Source organism: Mandrillus leucophaeus, unplaced genomic scaffold (genome assembly GCF_000951045.1).
Source record: "Mandrillus leucophaeus isolate KB7577 unplaced genomic scaffold, Mleu.le_1.0 Scaffold104, whole genome shotgun sequence".
Lineage (NCBI taxonomy): Eukaryota > Metazoa > Chordata > Mammalia > Primates > Cercopithecidae > Mandrillus > Mandrillus leucophaeus.
The window spans coordinates 1,641,090-1,656,008 of NW_012098543.1; the positions used below are offsets into that span (position 1 = coordinate 1,641,090).

General features: G+C 49.5%; 1 protein-coding gene across 1 annotated transcript in view; it reads left to right on the forward strand.

Moving 5' to 3' along the window:
• The window catches only part of LOC105539775 (zinc finger protein 701-like), a 33,300-nt gene that overhangs the window by 5,281 nt on the left and 13,100 nt on the right, over positions 1–14,919 (forward strand). Inside the window, exon 2 of the mRNA XM_011980199.1 lies at positions 9,976–10,013. Coding sequence (XP_011835589.1) covers positions 9,976–10,013 — 38 coding nt within the window. The remainder of the gene's footprint in view (positions 1–9,975; positions 10,014–14,919) is intronic.

Genomic DNA, 14,919 nt, shown 5'->3' on the forward strand with positions numbered 1-14,919 from the left:
TTTCACATTGTTGCTCAGGCTGGTCTTGAACTCTTGACCTCAGGTGATCCACCCGCCTTGATCCCCCAAAGTGCTGGGATTACAGGCATAAGCCATCGTGCTTGACCATCCACATATTGTTGATTGAAAAATTTTGCTTGTGTTCTACAGCTGACCTTCGTTCACTGTTCTCACAGTCAATAGCTGTGTGTTCACACTTCTTCATTTTATAAATGTTACTGTGATTTTCTTGTAAGAAAGAATTAAATGTTGGTAGTCAATGGCATCAGAACCTTGTAAAAGAAGTTTCTTTAGCCCAGATATGTGAAAGATGCTTCTCTAATTTTCAAGGATGGGGTGATAAAGACCAACCCTTCCTATTAGCCTTTCCAGGCCCCCATGTAAGAATTCAGACACACCTTCTCACTCATCTCAGACCTTCTCAGGGTAACATGGTGAAAATGTTCCCGCTCTGAGCCCCGGTGAGCCTCCCTGCAAGTTGGAGATGACGGGCTAGACCAGAAAAGCTCAACCTGAGTGACCCTGACCCCTGAAATGATTGGCAAAATAGAGTTTGTGTCTGAGTGTGGCTTTTCTTCTGTGAGAAAGGAGTGCCCAGTTGTAATTAGAATTTTAAATTCTAATTACAGTACCCTAAAATTGTACAGTACCCTAAAACAGTACCCTAGAATTTAAATTCTAATTGCAGTACCCTAAAAAAAAAAAAAAAAAAAAAAAAACGCAGAAGAATGGAAGAAACAGAAGTGTAGACTCAGACACAGAGACCATCTTCGGGGCCTTTCTCTGTATGAGGATATCACAGTGAAATCTAAAGCAGTCATGTCAGTCCCTGGCAGGGAACCCTCCACCGGCTTCCCGTGTTCCCCAGGACAAAAGTCCAGCTCCTCACTGTGGCTCCACAGCCCTGTGTCCAGGGCCCCTGCCAGTGTCCAGCCTCCTCCTGGGAGCTTGCCCTCCTCTCCCGACTCCCTCTGCCCCAGTCACCTTTGCTTTTCTCTTTTCCCAAACATCAAAACCCTTCCTGTCTCAGGTCGTTGTCTCTGCTCTTACTCTATGTCCCCTGCCCCTTTCTCCTCCTTCAGGTCTAGGCTGAGAGCTGTCTCCCATGCCCTCCCACTGCCATCTGAAGTTCCTCTGCCTGTCAGTGTCTATCACGTTACTCATGTTACGCAGGTTACTCAGGTTTTATTATTATCTCTGCATCAGTCACATCAAAAACGCGTTTTTTTGTTTTTGTTTTTGTTTTTAGACAGACTCTCACTGTGTCCTCCAGGCTCTCCAGGCTGTGAGTGCAGTCTCGTGATCTTGGCTCACTGCAACCTCTGTCTCCTGGGTTCAAGTGATTCTTGTGCCTCAGGCTTCCAAGTAGCTGGGATTACAGGTGTGTGCAACCACACGTGGCTAATTTTTGGATTTTTGTTTTTATTTTATTATATTTTATTTTTGAGTCTCATTCTGTCGTCCAGGCCAGAATGCAGTGGCAGGATCTCGGCTCACTGCAACCTCCACCTCCTGGGTTCAAGCGATTCTCCTGCATTAGCCTCCTGGGTAGCTGGGATTACATACAGCCACCAAGTCCGGCTACTTTTTGTATTTTTAGTAGAGATGGGGTTTCACTATGTTGGCCAGGCTGGTCTGGAACTCCTGACCTCAAGTGATCTGCTTGTCTTGGCCTTCCAGACTGTTAGAGTGCTAGGATTACAGGCATGAGCCACTGTGCCTGACCCAATTTTCGTATTTTTAGTACAGACAGGTTTTCACCATGTTGGCCAGCTGGTCTCAAACTTGTGATCTCAGGTCATCTGCCTGCCTTGGCCTCCCAGTGTGCTAAGATTACAGGCGTGAGGCCTCACTAAGGTCAGAACAGCCCTACAGACCAGACCCTGTGTCCTCAGGCAGTGCTGAGGCATCCCCATGTTTGTCATCTGTGTCACTGCCTCACTCCAGCCCCCGGGTCTTCCGCGCTCTGCACATCACCAGGGCCCAGTTTGGCCATCATGAGCAGGGGCTTTGCCACCAGCAGATGATGTGCTCAGAGTCAGGGGTGCTGGATTCCCTTCAGGAAGGATGAGGAGAAGGTCAGAGGCCTTGGAGGCATGAAGGACACACCCCTACACAACTAGTTCTGTTCCAGAGGAGCTAGAAGCTCTACGACTTCAGGAAAGATTCTTCCAAGGATCAGAATGCAAACAGCACAGTGCACTGCAGCCCGAGGGCCACCTCCTCCTGCCAGGCCAGTGGCGATGACTCTACTGGCTTTTCCTTGTCTGTCACAGCACGTGAGCATGCGCACGCGCGCACACACACACACACAGAGTCACAAGGCAGCTGGGGAGCCAAGGGTCAAGATGTTATAATGTAAATGTGGGCCAGGCGTGGGGGCTCACGCCTGTAATCCCAGCACTTTGGGAAGCCAAGGCAGGCGGATCATGATGTCAGGAATTTGACACCAGCCTGGTCAATATAATGAAACCACTTCTCTACTAAAAATACAAAAAATACAAAAAAAAAAAAAAAAATTAGCTGGGCATGGTGGTGTGCACCTGTAATCCCAGCTACTCAGGAGGCTGAGGCAGGAGAATCACATGAACCCAGAAGAGGGAGGTTTCAGTGAGCCGAGATCGCTTCATTGCACTCCAGCCCGGGTGACAGTGCAAGACTCCGTCTCAAATAAAGATGAAAAATGAAAAATGATGGCCGGGAGTGGTAGCTTATGCTTGTAATCCCAGCACTTTGGGAGGCCGAGGTGGGCAGATCACGAGGTCAAGAGATCAAGACCATTCTGGCCAACATGGTGAAACCCCGTCTCTACTGAAAAAATGTAAAAATTAGCTGGGCTTGGTAGCACATGCCTGTAGTCGCAGCTACTCAAGAGGCTGAGGCAGGAGAATCGCTTGAACTCAGGAGGCGGTGGTTGCAGTGAGCTGAGATCGTGCCACTGCATTCCAGCCTGGCAACTTAGTGAGACTCCATCTCAACATAAATAAATAAATAAATAAATAAATAAATAAATAAATAAATAAGATGCTATAATCTAAATGTGGAGCACAGATGTTTTTCCCACAAAGAGGTAACACTGGGTCCTGGGAAGGGAGTTTGAGGGTTACAGTCCTAGTCATGGCCTGGAGATTCAGGAACTGGAGGAAGGAAGAGCCATATTTATCCTCACAGGATGCCTCTGTGCTCTGCAGTGGGTAGAATAGATGGGCTAAGCTAATGGAGTCCCATTTAGGGAAAGGAGTTTTTCTGCAAACAGCACACACCGTCACCCACCCTGTGCACACTCCCCCCTTTCCCATTGTCTTCTCAAGGATAGCAAAGTTGGTGCTTCCCCAGGTGGGTGTCTGAGGGAGGGGAGTGGTTTCTCTGTGCCTGTTCTTGATCCCCTCCCTCAAGTCTTCCACATTCCTGTCCACTGGTTTATTCTGACACTCATTGCCTGCAATTCTGTCAGTTTGCATCATCCCAAGACCCAACCTAAGACCCAAGGATTTGAGTCTGGGAATATTTAAGCCAATGTCATTGCCAAGCGAGAAGTCTCAGACCCCAGGAATTTTTCCTCCTTGAGAGTCTGGGCAGCAAGGAAGCCGCTCCTCTTTCTGCAGAGTTTAGGGTCTTTAATTGCCAATGTAAGTTTGCTCAGAGTCCAGCAGTTACTCCTTGGGTCAGCCAGATGTGTTTCAGAGTGAACATGCACTTGTCCTTCTTACTGATTGGGCAAGCAGAGTGGTCTGCCTGAGGGACCCTGGGCTCTCCTGCTCAGCTGTTCCTGCTCACCTCCCTCATCACAATGAAGACCATTCCAAGGTCAAACAGGGCCCTGGCACACATGAGACCCCAGAGAGGACATACTAGTATCACTCTGTCATTCTCATTCATTCACTCACTCAGTAGCTATGGAGCCTATACTGTATGCCAGGGGACAGGAATAGAGGAGCTGTCTGTATCAGGGATAAAAATGGTAAACCAGCAGACTATACCCTGCTTTCTTCAGGTTCTCTTTCATTTTTATGCTGTGTTGTTGAAGTTGGTCTTGATCTCCTGGGCTCAAGAGATCCTCTTTGGCTTCCCGAGTAGCTGGAATTACAGGCCCCAACCCCCATACCTAATTACTGGTTTTCACGTTTTAAATTTTAGCTTATGTGTGTCCTTAGGGCTAATACGAGTCTTCTGTGGGCAACATGTAGTTGGTTCCTGTTGATTGAGGCAGTCTTTGCCTTCTGAGTGCAGAGGTAAATATTTACATTTTAATAATTACCGATGGAGAAGACCTTACCGTTGTGTTTTTGTTCTGTATTTCTTCTAGGAATTTTTGTTCTTCATTTCTCATTTCCTACTTTTTGGGTTTAATTGCTTTTTTTGTGTAGACATGCTTTGATTCCCTTCTTTCTTACTTTTTTTTGTTTTTGTTTTTGAGAGTCTCACTCTGTTGCTCAGGCTACAGTGCAGTGGTGCTATCTTGTCTAACCATAGCCTCCATCTCCGAGGCTCAAACAATTCTTGTGCCCCAGCTTCCGAGTAGCTGCGACTACAGGTGCCCACTACCACATCCAGCTAATTTTTGTGTTTTTAATAGAGATGGGGTTTCATCATATTGGCCAGGCTGTTCTCGAACTCCTGATCTCAAGTGATCCACCTGTCTTGGTTTCCCAAAGCGCTGGCATTACAAACGTGAGCCACCATGCCCAACCATTATCATTAAATAGTTTTGTCTTTTAGTTTTTAGTAAACTTATAAGTGGTTTAAGCATAATTCCAGTGTGAATATAAAAACCACGTTAATGTCCGTTCCTTTCAGTATGAAGAACCGAAGTGTGGGCCGGGCACAGTGGCTAACGTCTATAATCCCAGCACTTTGGGAGGCCGAAGCAGGTGGATCACAAAGTCAGGAGATTGAGACCATCCTGGCCAACACGGTGAAATCCCGTCTCTACTAAAATACAAAAAATTAGCCAGGCGTGGTGGTGCATGCCTGTAGTCCCAGCTAGTCGGGAGGCTGAAGCAGTGGAATTGCTTGAACCCAGGAGGCAGAGGTTGCAGTGAGCCAGATGGCGCCACTGCACTCCAGCCTGGAGACAGAGCAAGATTCTGTCCCAAAAAAAAAAAAAGAACCGAAGCATGTTGTATAGATATTTAAGGGGAGGTTATTGTTGTAGGTATGTTAAATATCTTAAAGTTATAGCATAAAAATGAAACTTGAAATTTCCATTACCTGGCTGGCTCACTCCTGTAACCTCAGAACATTGGGAGGCCAAGGCAGGGCAAATCACCTGAGGTCAGGAGTTCAACACCCGCCTGGCTAACACGGCAAAACTCCATCTCTACTGAAAATACGAAGCGCGGTGGTGGGCACCTGTAATCGCAGCTACTCAAGAGGCTAAGTTCTTTGAATTCAAGAAGTGAAGATTGCAGAAGCCAAAATGGCACCATTACACTCCAGCCTGGGTGACAGAGCAAGACTCCATCTCAAAAAAACAAAGAAAGAAAGAAACAAAAATGTCCATAACCTGCAAAAACTACTGTTTCTCCACTAGAACTCTTTGTTATTTATGTCAGAATTACTTCTGTGTATGTTGCATTTTCATCAACACATGTATAGTGTTTTTTCATGCTTTTTTCTACTAAATAATTGGGAAAAATGTTGTGTTATAACGAAAAGATACACTTATACCAGTTTCTGTATCTGTCTGTCTATTTATTTATTTGTGAGACAAAGTTTTGCTCCTGTCCCCCAGGCTGGAGTGCAATGGCGCAATCTCCGCTCACTGCACCCTCCATCTGCCAGGTTCAAGCAATTCTTTTGCCACAGGATCCCGAGTAGCTGGGATTACGGGTATGCACCACCACACCCAGCTAATTTTGTATTTTTAGTAGAAACAACGTTTCTCCTTGTTGGTCAAGCTGGTCTCGAACTCCCAAACTCAGGTGATCTGCCTGCCTTAGCCTCCCAAAGTGCTGAGATTTTGGGCGTGAATCACCTTTGGTGGGTGCACAGCAACATAATCAAGCTTATGTACAAGGCATTTGAGGTTGAGGCATGGAAAAATACTGAGGCACTGTGTGTATGTTGTTTGTGCATGAGACTGTAACTCCTTGACCCTGAAATCAGGACAAGGAGTAGACTGTGTGATAAGGAACGCTGAAAACAGTCTCCTGTGAATGTGGTCTGCGTGCTTTCACAAGGCCATATGTGCCTCACGATCTGCCTGCAAAGAGCTCCATGGTGGATGCCTTTTGTTTGTCTGAAGTGTAGTTTACACAAGCCCTTTCAATAAACACTTGGAGGACGGATTCTGGGGCGGCACTCTCTCAGAAGGGTTGCTCCCCACCCCACTCAGCTGGAATTATCTGAGTACTTCATTCTCTGCATTCACTGCAAGCTGTAAGCTGCATCACTGCACCCAGCCTATCTGTCCTTTTATCTACCTTTTCTGGGGAACTTTATATATATTTGTGGGTTGGAGTTACTCTTTAGTCTTCTTTCATTTCTTTCTTTTTCTTTTTTATTTTGAGATGGGGTCTCCATCTGTCGCCCAGGCTGGAGTGTAGTGATGCGATCTGGGCTCACTGCAACCTCTGTCTCCTGATTTTAAGGGATTCTCCTGCCTCAGCCTCCCAAGTAGCTGGGACCTCAGGCGCATGTCACCACACCCGGCTAATTTTTTGTATTTTTTTTAGTAAAGACACGGTTTCCCCGTGTTAGGCAGGATGGTCTCAATCTCCTGACCTCGTGATCCTTCTGCCTCAGCTTCCCAAACTGCTGGGATTACCAGCGTGAGCCACCATGCCCTGCTTGCCTTAAGGTTTTGAAAACTTGTTAGTGCTATTAGATGGCTTCAAGTATTGCAAGTTTCATAGTACAGACTGTTAACTTCGTTTGTTTTTTGTTTGTTTTTCTTTTCTGAAACGGAGTCTCGCTCTCTCACCCAGGCTGGAGTGCGGTGGCCAGATCTCAGCTCACTGCAAGCTCTGCCTCCCGGGTTTACTCCATTCTCCTGCCTCAGCCTCCCGGGTTTACTCCATTCTCCTGCCTCAGCCTCCCGGGTTTACTCCATTCTCCTGCCTCAGCCTCCCGAGTACCTGGGACTACAGGCGCCCGCACGCCACCTCACCCAGCAATTTTTTTTTTTTTTTTTTTTGTATTTTTTAGTAGAGACTGGGTTTCACCGTGTTAGCCAGGATGGTCTCGATCTCCTGACCTCGTGATCCGCCCATCTCAGCCTCCCAAAGTGCTGAGATTACAGGCTTGAGCCACCGCGCGGGGCCAACTTCCTTTGTTTAATAAGATTTGTAAGCCTTTGGTGAGGCTGATGATGAGATGCTCCTTTTCCTGTCTCAGTCATTTCACTGTCCTGTCAAAAATAGCTTAGACTGGCCGGCCCTGGTGTCTCACGCCTCTAACCCCAGCACTTTGGGAGGCCAAGGTGGGTGGATCTCTTGAGGTCAGGAGTTTGAGACCAGTCTGGCCAACGTGATGAAACCTTGAATCTACTAAATACAAAAAATTGGCCACGTGTGGTGGCTCACACCTGTAATCCCTGCACTTTGGGAGGCCAAGACGGACAAATCACCTGAATTCAGGAGTTCGAGACCAGCGTGGCCAACATAGTGACTCCCTGAAAACTGCACAAACTCGCGTGGGGATTTCAACATCCCGAAACACCCAGATTCCTGGTGTGGCTGGACTCGGGGCTGGGGTCCTGCGAAAGGTTTGAAGCAGAAGCACACAAAAAAACACTCATTTGAGTCAGCCCCGGGCGCTGCAAAACAACCGTGGGCGGGCCCTCGACCCTGTCTGGGCCGGTTCTGGACAGTGGGCGGGGACAGAACGGGAAGGGGAAAATGTCTCCTAGTGGGCGGGGCCAGAACAGGTGCTTAGGCGGGGCCAGAACAGGTGCTTGGGCGGGGCGAGAGGGTGGAAGCCGCTTTGGGGACGGGCCTGGAACGGGACTGGGGCAGGGCAAGAGGGAGGAGGCTGCCTGGGGGCTGGGCCGGACAGCGGGAAGGGGCGGGGCCAGAGGGGGCGGTCCGGGCTCTCTCCTCAGCTTGGCCCCAGGTGTCGCCTGCTGTCTTCCTCTTGCCCCCCAGGACTGGATCCTCCGGGTTCTGATTGGTGGATTGTTTCTGATGTGTCGTGATATTACCCCTAATACCATAGGATGCTTCCTGCCCGTTTTAAGTTAATATTTCATATGAAGTTAATATTTCAATGGAAGGTAAAACAACATATTGTAGTGGGCCACCGGTACCAAACACTGAATTGTTTTTCCTTTTAAGTTAAAAATGGTTTTAATGCAAAGCGCTTTTTTGGAGCAGGTAGAGTCGTCCTGCAGGCGGGGCGAGCTCCCCTCAGTCTGGGGCAGGGCGGGGGAAAAGGGCAGGTAAAGGGGTGAAGTGAGGCGCTGGTTGCAGTGGGGACTGACAATTAGAACGGCTTATTAAACTAATCAAAATCATGAGTTGAGTGGATAATGGAAACTGAAAGGTGACATGCAACACTCTATTACACACAGGAGGTGGAGGACAATTTCATATTTTGTGGAAATAAAGCTAGAACCCGGAGGGGTGGCTCACATCTATAATCTCTGCACTTTGAGAGGTCAATACGGGAGGATTGCTTGAGCCCAGGAGTTCGTGATCAGCCTGGGCAACATAACAGTGAGACCTCCACTCTACTAAAAATCAAAAACCTCAGCCAGGTGTGGTGGTGCACACCTGTGGTCCCAGCTGCTCGGGGCGCTGATGTGGGAGGATCACTTGAGCCACGGAATTGGAGGCTGCAGTCAGCCTTCTTCTCGCCACCACACTCCAGTCTGAATGACAGAGCTGGACTCTGTCTCAAACAACCAAGCAAATAAGTAAGAGGTATAAGTCCTCCTCTGAAAATAAGGGAAGACTTTTTTTTCCTTGCATCTCTTTTATTAGGACATTTATTTAGAAAATTCGTAAATGCATTTTCTCTCTCTTCCAAAGTGGTTTTTATTTTTATTTTTTTGGACGGAGTTTTGTTCTTATTTCCCAAGCTCTAGTGCAATGGCGTGATCTCAGCCCAGCACAACCTCCACCACAATCTCCAGGGTTCAAGCGATTCTCCTGCCTGAGACTACCAAGTAGTAGTCTCCGGAGTAGTGCTCCGGAGACTGAAGCAGGAGAGGGGTTCAGCGGGGAGGGGTTGCAGTGAGCCGAGATCTTGCCACTGAACTCCAGCCTGGGTGACAGCGAAATACTCTGTCTCAAAAAAGAAGAAAAGAAAAAAGTATATATAATGAAAGAAAGTAATAGATCTCTTCCACAAATGTGCTGGGACAACTAACTGGATATTCACTTGGAAAAAAACGTTGCACCCCTATGTCACACCATCAAAAATTTTATTTAAAAAAGTTAAAAAAAAAAAAAAAAAAGAGAGAGAGAGACTAGTAAGGGTAAGGGAGCCCAGCGGGAAGGGGTGTTACTTTGTCGCCCAGGCTGAACTGGACCCCCAGGTTCAGAGATCCCCGCGCCACCCGGAAGCAGATCGCCTCAGTGAAGGTCATACCGCAGGGCGTGAGTTTCCCTCTGTCTCTAGTTAAGTCGGCCCTTCGCAGGCCCCCGACTCTGCTATACTCGAGAGGTGGGGTCCCCAGAGACCTGGAAATTCCCACCTTCCTTCCTCCACACAGCCCATATTGAGACGTCCTTGTAGAGTCCGGGGGTCGCTTCCTTTTGAGTTTGTTTGTTTGAGACTCAGTCTCAGTCTGTCGCCCAGGCTGGAGTGCAGTGGCGCAATGTCGGCTCACTGCGACCTCTGCCGCCCGGGTTCAAGCGATTCTTCTGCCTCAGCCTCCCAAATACCGGAATTACAGGTGCCTGCCACTTTGCCCGGTTAATTTTTGTAGTTTTCAGTGTAGACAGGGTTTCGCCATCTTGGCCAGACAGGTCTTGAAGTCCTGACCTCCTTATCCGCCCGCCTTGGCCTCTCAAAGTGTTGGGATTACAGGCGTGAGCCACCGCGCCCAGCCTCCTTTAGGGTTTAACGTCAGTCTGAGGCTGGTCCAGTCCCCGCGCCTTCTATCGCGTAGTTTTCCTGCTCAAAACCGTTTCCTGACCCCTCCTCCTGCCCGCGCTTTTTAAAGTCCTCATCCTGGAGGTGGATTCCCGCCCTGGGCGCCTCCCAGCCTCTCCCTCGCTGGCCCCTGGAGCGCAGCCTCGCAACCCTAGTCCCCGGGAGGCCGTTCCACATAATTCCAGGGCTTTCGAATCACGCCTCAGCCTTCCTGGCGGTTCTCGCCTAAAAAGCCCGAAAAACACTGGCGCTGGGAAAAACGCTGAGAGACGCACAGGTCCCGCCCCGGCCCCGCCCCGGCCCCGCCCTCTGCCGGTTCTAAAGGGTGAGGTCTCTCCGCCTCGCGCCCAGCCTCTACCTCACCCAGGCCCCGCCCACCTCCTCGGGGGTCCCGCCCGGGTCTGGCTTCTGCCCTGCGCGCGCAGATTCGCGCAAACCCGGAAGCGGATCGCGTGGAGTAAAGGTCCTACAACCGCGCGTGAGTTTCGCTCTGCTTTTATTAAGTCTGCGTTTCCCAGGCCCCCGGCGCTCTTTTTTGTTTGTTTGTTTTTGGTTTTGGTTTTGGTTTTTGAGGCAGAGTCTAGCTCTGTCGCCCAGGCTGGAGTGCAGTGGCTCGATCTTGACTCACTGCAAGCTCCGCCTCCTGGATTCACGCCATTCTGCTGCCTCAGCCTCCCGAGTAGCTGGGACTACAGGCGCCTGCCAGCACGCCCGGCTAATTTTTTTCTATTTTTAGTAGAGACAGGGTTTCACCATGTTAGCCAGGATGGTCTCGATCTCCTGACCTCATGATCCGCCCGCCTCCGCCTCTCAAAGTGCTGGGATTACAGGCGTGAGCCACCGCGCCCGGCCTCCCCAGCGCTTCTTTACCTGGAATGTCGGGTCCCCACAAACCTGGAAATTCTCGCCCGTCTTCTTTCACCAACAGCAAATTGAGACGTCCCCGTGAGAGTCCGGAGGTCATTTCCTTTTGGGTTTAAAGTCGCCCTGAGGCTGGTCCTGTCCCTGGTCTTTCTGCTGTAGGACAATATATACACTTCCTATCGCGTAGTTTTCCTGCTCAAAACCGTTTTTTGACGACTCCCGCCCCGCACTTTTTAAAGTCCTCACCTGAGAGGTGGATTCCCGCCCTAGGCGTCTCCCAGCCTCACCCTCGCGGGACCCTGGAGCGCAGCCCCGCGACCCCAGTCCCGGGTTAGGCTGGGTTTTCTGCCTGGTGCTGGGATCCTGCGGACCCCACGCTTTTCCGAAGGCGTCGTTTTCCCCCACCTCCCTCCTACTCGGACTGGGCCCTGCTGCTCTCCAGGTCTCCCCTCTGCAGTCACCGCTTCCCCTGAGCCCGCGCTGGGGAGGTGCCCGGGGCCTGTCCTGTGACACGGGGTGTTCTTGTCTGCCCAGCTCCAGCCTCTGGAAAATGCGCTCCTTCCGGATGCAGGCGTCTTCCTCCAAACCCTCCTGTGATTGTGTGGGCCAAAGGGATCAGGAGACAGAGAGAGGGACTGAGAGAGCAGTAGAAAACCAGAGACAGAGAAAAGAAGAATGAGGAAGACTCATAACAGAGGGCAAAGTAGAGGATGGGTGAGGGATTTGCCAAGAGACAGCAAAAGTGATTAAACAAAAGATAAGAAAGCAGGAGGAGAAAAGCAACTGGAGAAATGTAGAGAAAAGCTAGACGTACAGAGAGATGAAGGACGGCAAGGTAGAGGGAGTGGCAGCAAAGAGGGAGGCTCATCAGAGTGAGGGAGAGAGGGAGGGATTTGGAGCCAGGACAGACAGAGCACAGTGGTGCTGGTGGCAAAGAGAACAGAGGGGGAAGGACAACAGGGAGGACACCTGGGGATCTGAGGTGCCAGAGAGTGAGGACATGGGGGTATAACATGGAAGAGAGAATTTAACAGGGAGAGCAGAGGAGGCGCAGAGATGGGAGAAGAGGTGGAAATCTATGGAGATTGAACACGATCTAAAGATTGGGGAGAAGGAGAAAAAAGAGGTCAAATGAGTTGGGAGGATGGAGCCTGGCTAATTTTTGTATTTTTAGTAGAGACAGGGTTTCACTGTGTTGGCCAGGCTGGTCTCGAGCTCCTGAACTCAGGTGATCCACCTGCCTCGACCTCCCAAAGTGCTGGAATTACAGGCGTGAGCCACCACATCCGGCCACCCATGTTTTCTTGATTGAAAAAATTTGCTTATGTCTTAGTTCTACAACTGACCTTCTTTCCCTGTTTTCAAGGTCAATAGCTGTGTGTTCGCACTTTTGCATTTTATGAATGTTAACGCTGATTTTCTAGTAAGAAATAATTGAATGTTGGGAATCAATGGCATCAGAACCTTTCAAAAGAAGTTTCTTTAGCCCAGGTGTGTGAAAGATGCTTCCCTAATTTTCAAGGATGGGGTGATAAAGACCAACCCTTCCCATTAGCCCTTCCAGGCCACCATGTAAGAATTCAGGCACACCTCACTCATCTCAGACCTTCTCAGGGTAACTCAGTGAAAATATCTCCAGCTCTGAGCCCCAGTGAGCCTCCCTGCAACTTGGAGATGACGGGCTTGACCAGAAGAGCTCAACCCGAGTGACCCTGACCCCTGAAATGATTGGCAAAATAGAGTGTGTGTCTGGGTGTGACTTTTCCTCTGGGAGAGGGGAGTGCCCGGTTGTAATTAGAATTTTCAATGGGATGCAGGACATCCACAGCTACATCTAAAGCAGGTCGTGTCAGTCACTGGCAGGGAACCCTCCACCAGCTTCCCGTGTTCCCCAGGACAAAATCCCAACTCCTCACTGTGGCTCCACAGCCCTGTGACCAGGGCCCCTGCCAGTGTCCAGCCTCCTCCTGGGAGCTTGCCCTCATCTCCTGAATCCCTCTGCCCCAGTCACATTTGCTTTTCTTTTTTCCCAGACATCAAAATCCTTCCTGTGTCGAGTTGTTGTCCCTGCTCTTACCCTATGTCCCCTGCCCTTTCTCCTCCTTCAGGTCTGGGCTCAGAGATGTCTCCCATGCCCTCCCACCCCCATCTGAAGTTCCTCTGCCTATCAGTCTCTGTCACATTACTCAGGTTTTATTATCTCTGCGTCAATCACATCAGAAACGCGCTTTTTTTTTTTTTCCAAACAGGTTCTCACTCTGTCCTCCAGACTGTGAGTGCTGTCTCGTGATCTTGGCTCACTGCAACCTCTGTCTCCTGGGTTCAAGTGATTCTTATGCCTCAACTTCCCAAGCAGCTGAGATTACAGGTGTGTGCGTGCCACCACACCCAGCTAATTTTTGTATTTGTATTTCCTTTTATTTTTGAGTCTTACTCTGTTGCCCAGGCTGGAGTGCAGTGGCACAATCTTGGCTCACTGCAACCTCCACTTCCCAGGTTCAAGCGATTCCCCTACCTCAGCCTCCCGAGTAGCTGGGATTACAGATGCCCACCAAGCCCAGCTACTTTTTGTATTTTTAATAAGAGACAGGGTTTCACTGTGTTGGCCAGGCTGGTCTCGAGCTCCTGAACTCAGGTGATCCACCTGCCTCGACCTCCCAAAGTGCTGGGATTACAGGCGTGAGCCACCACATCCGGCCACCCATGTTTTCTTGATTGAAAAAATTTGCTTATGTCTTAGTTCTACAACTGAACTTCTTTCCCTGTTTTCAATGTCAATAGTTGTGTGTTCGCACTTCTGCATTTTATGAATGTTACTCTGATTTTCTTGTAAGAAATAATTGAATGTTGGGAATCAATGGCATCAGAACCTTGCAAAATAAGTTTCTTTAGCCCAGGTGTGTGAAAAATGCTTCCCTAATTTTCAAGGATAGGGGTGATAAAGACCAACCCTTCCCATTAGCCCTTCCAGGCCCCTATGTAAGAATTTAGATACACCTTCTCACTCATCTCAGACCTTCTCAGGGTAACTCAGTGAAAATGTCTCCAGCTCTGAGCCCCAGTGAGCCTCCCTGCAACTTGGAGATGACGGACTAGACCAGAAAAGCTCAACCCGAGTGACCATGGACCCTGAAATGATTGGCAAAATAGAATGTGTGTCTGGGTGTGGCTTTTCCTCTGGGAGAGGGGAGTGCCCGGTTGTAATTAGAATTTTCAATGGGATGCAGTACATCCACAGCTACATCTAAAGCAGGTCATGTCAGTCCCTGGCAGGGAACCCTCCACCGGCTTCCCGTGTTCCCCAGGACGAAAGCCCAGCTCCTCACTGTGGCTCCACAGCCCTGTGTCCAGGGCCCCTGCCAGTGTCCAGCCTCCTCCTGGGAGCTTGTCCCTGTCTCCTGACTCCCTCTGCCCCAGTCACATTTGCTTTTCTCTTTTCCCAAACATCAAAACCCTTCCTGTCTCGAGTCGTTGTCCCTGCTCTTACCCTGTGTCCCCTGCCCTTTCTCCTCCTTCAGGTCTGGGCTCAGAGATGTCTCCCATGCCCTCCCACCCCCATCTGAAGTTCCTCTGCCCATCAGTCTCTGTCACATTACTCAGGTTTTATTATCTCTGCGTCAATCACATCAGAAACGCGCTTTTTTTTTTTTTTTTTTTCCAAACAGGTTCTCACTCTGTCCTCCAGACTGTGAGTGCTGTCTTGTGATCTTGACTCACTGCAACCTCTGTCTCCTGAGTTGAAGCAATTCTTATGCCTCAACTTCCCAAGCAGCTGAGATTACAGGTGTGTGCGTGCCACCACACCCAGCTAATTTTTGTATTTGTATTTCCTTTTATTTTTGAGTCTTACTCTGTTGCCCAGGCTGGAGTGCAGTGGCACAATCTTGGCTCACTGCAACCTCCACTTCCCAGGTTCAAGCGATTCCCCTACCTCAGCCTCTCGAGTAGCTGGGATTACAGATGCCCACCAAGCCCAGTTACTTTTTGTATTTTTACTGCAGATGGGGTTTCACC